At 38.4% G+C, this 1,715-nt stretch overlaps 1 protein-coding gene across 1 annotated transcript; it reads right to left on the reverse strand.

Moving 5' to 3' along the window:
- Positions 1 to 224: 224 nt before the first annotated feature.
- Positions 225 to 1,160, reverse strand: Olfr773 (olfactory receptor 773). The gene has a single exon (NM_207008.2). It carries the CDS (start codon positions 1,158 to 1,160, stop codon positions 225 to 227), a length of 936 nt encoding a protein of 311 aa, NP_996891.2.
- Between the last annotated feature and the right edge of the window lie 555 nt (positions 1,161 to 1,715).

Here is a 1,715-nt window from a genome sequence, read left to right on the forward strand (position 1 = left end):
AAATCGCTTCTCTGTTGTTTTATTTTACTTTGTCATTTTTTTGGGGGGTATTCTTAATTTTCAAGAGGAAAAAGGGGTTATAATTTCTGAAAGCTGTTAGCACACATGAAAGGATGTCATTCTAAAAGATGTTTTGGGGAGCAGGAAAGACAGTCAACCACAATGAGAAAGAGTGTTCAGGGAAAGTCAACTGGACCCAGGAGTTTGGGAAGTTTAGTCCATGTTTATTGCTTAGAAAATGCTATAGTTCTTTTTATTGAGTCCCAGAAGGCTTGCTTGACTTGCCTATTCCTAAGTGTGTAGATGAAGGGGTTTAGCATAGGGGCAATGGAAGTAGTGAGAATCATCACACCCTTGTTGATGGCCACCTCATCCTTTGCTGAAGGCTTGATGTAGATGAAGATGCAGCTGCCATAGGTAATGGAAACCACAATCATATGGGAAGAACAGGTAGAGAAGGCTTTTTTCTTTTGTTGGGCAGAAGGGAATCTAAGAACTGTCTTGATGATATTAACATAGGAGAGTACAACACACACCAGCGTTATAATGAGTGTCAGTACAGCACAGATGAGAACTGTCTGCTCCATGAACCAAGTGTCTGAACAAGAGATTTTAAGGAGAGGAGAAGCATCACAGACAAAATGATCAATAATATTGGAATCACAGAACTGCAGATTTAGGCCAAGGCTAAGTGGGGGGATTAAAATAAATAAACCAGCTACCCAAGAACAAAACACAAGTCTTCTGCAGACTGTGGTACTCATGATAGTCAAATAGTGCAGTGGCCTGCAGATGGCCACATAGCGGTCATAGGACATGGCAGCTAGAAGGAAGAATTCAGTTACGCCAAAGAGGTCAGTAAAAAATACTTGGGCAACACAGGCATTATAGGTAATCATTTTGTCACCTGTTGCTATGTTATACAGGTATCTGGGGATGCTTGCAGATGTGAATGAGATCTCTAAGACAGCAAAGTTCTTAAGGAAATAGTACATGGCTGTTTTAAGGTGAGGATCCACTAAGATGAGGGAGATGATGGCCAGATTTCCAGAAATGCTCAGTGAGTAGGTGAAGAAGAGAATGATAAAGATAAGAACCTGCAGTTGCTGGTCATCTGTCAGTCCCAGTAAGATGAAAGTTGTGACAGTGTGGTTCCTCATCACTGATTTCTGGTTTCTTTTAGATCTGCATGGAACATTCAGAGACTTTTTAATACAGATTCAGTTTTAAATTTGCCAGTTTTTTTTCTATTCATTGTACTTTAAAAAAAACATTACCCTTTCAAGTGTCTAGTTTGTAAGGATTTCTAACTCATGTGGTTCTATTATTCTATGTGAAATAAAAATACCTTTGGCTCAAGAATTATCAAAATTGCCTAAAATTTTATGATACATTCTCCAAGTGTGTTTCTCCTTTGTGAATTGCTGAAATAGGCCAGAATATGTAACAGAACTATACACAATAAGGTCAGTTCTGGTCTCTGTTGGAACTCTGTACTCAGAAATGTTTAAATTTTGTTTACTGCAATTTGTGTTTTTCCCTGAAGACTTCCAGAGTTAACATTCATGAATATACAGTGTATGCACATATATGAACTCAGCTATGTGTACCACATACCTGAAAACACCACACACACACACACACACACACACACACACACACACACTTCTGTAGTTGCTCCCATGATACTATCTCTCTTTTTTTTTTTTTAATAT

The sequence above is a fragment of the Mus musculus genome, chromosome 10 (assembly GCF_000001635.26).
Source record: "Mus musculus strain C57BL/6J chromosome 10, GRCm38.p6 C57BL/6J".
NCBI lineage: Eukaryota > Metazoa > Chordata > Mammalia > Rodentia > Muridae > Mus > Mus musculus.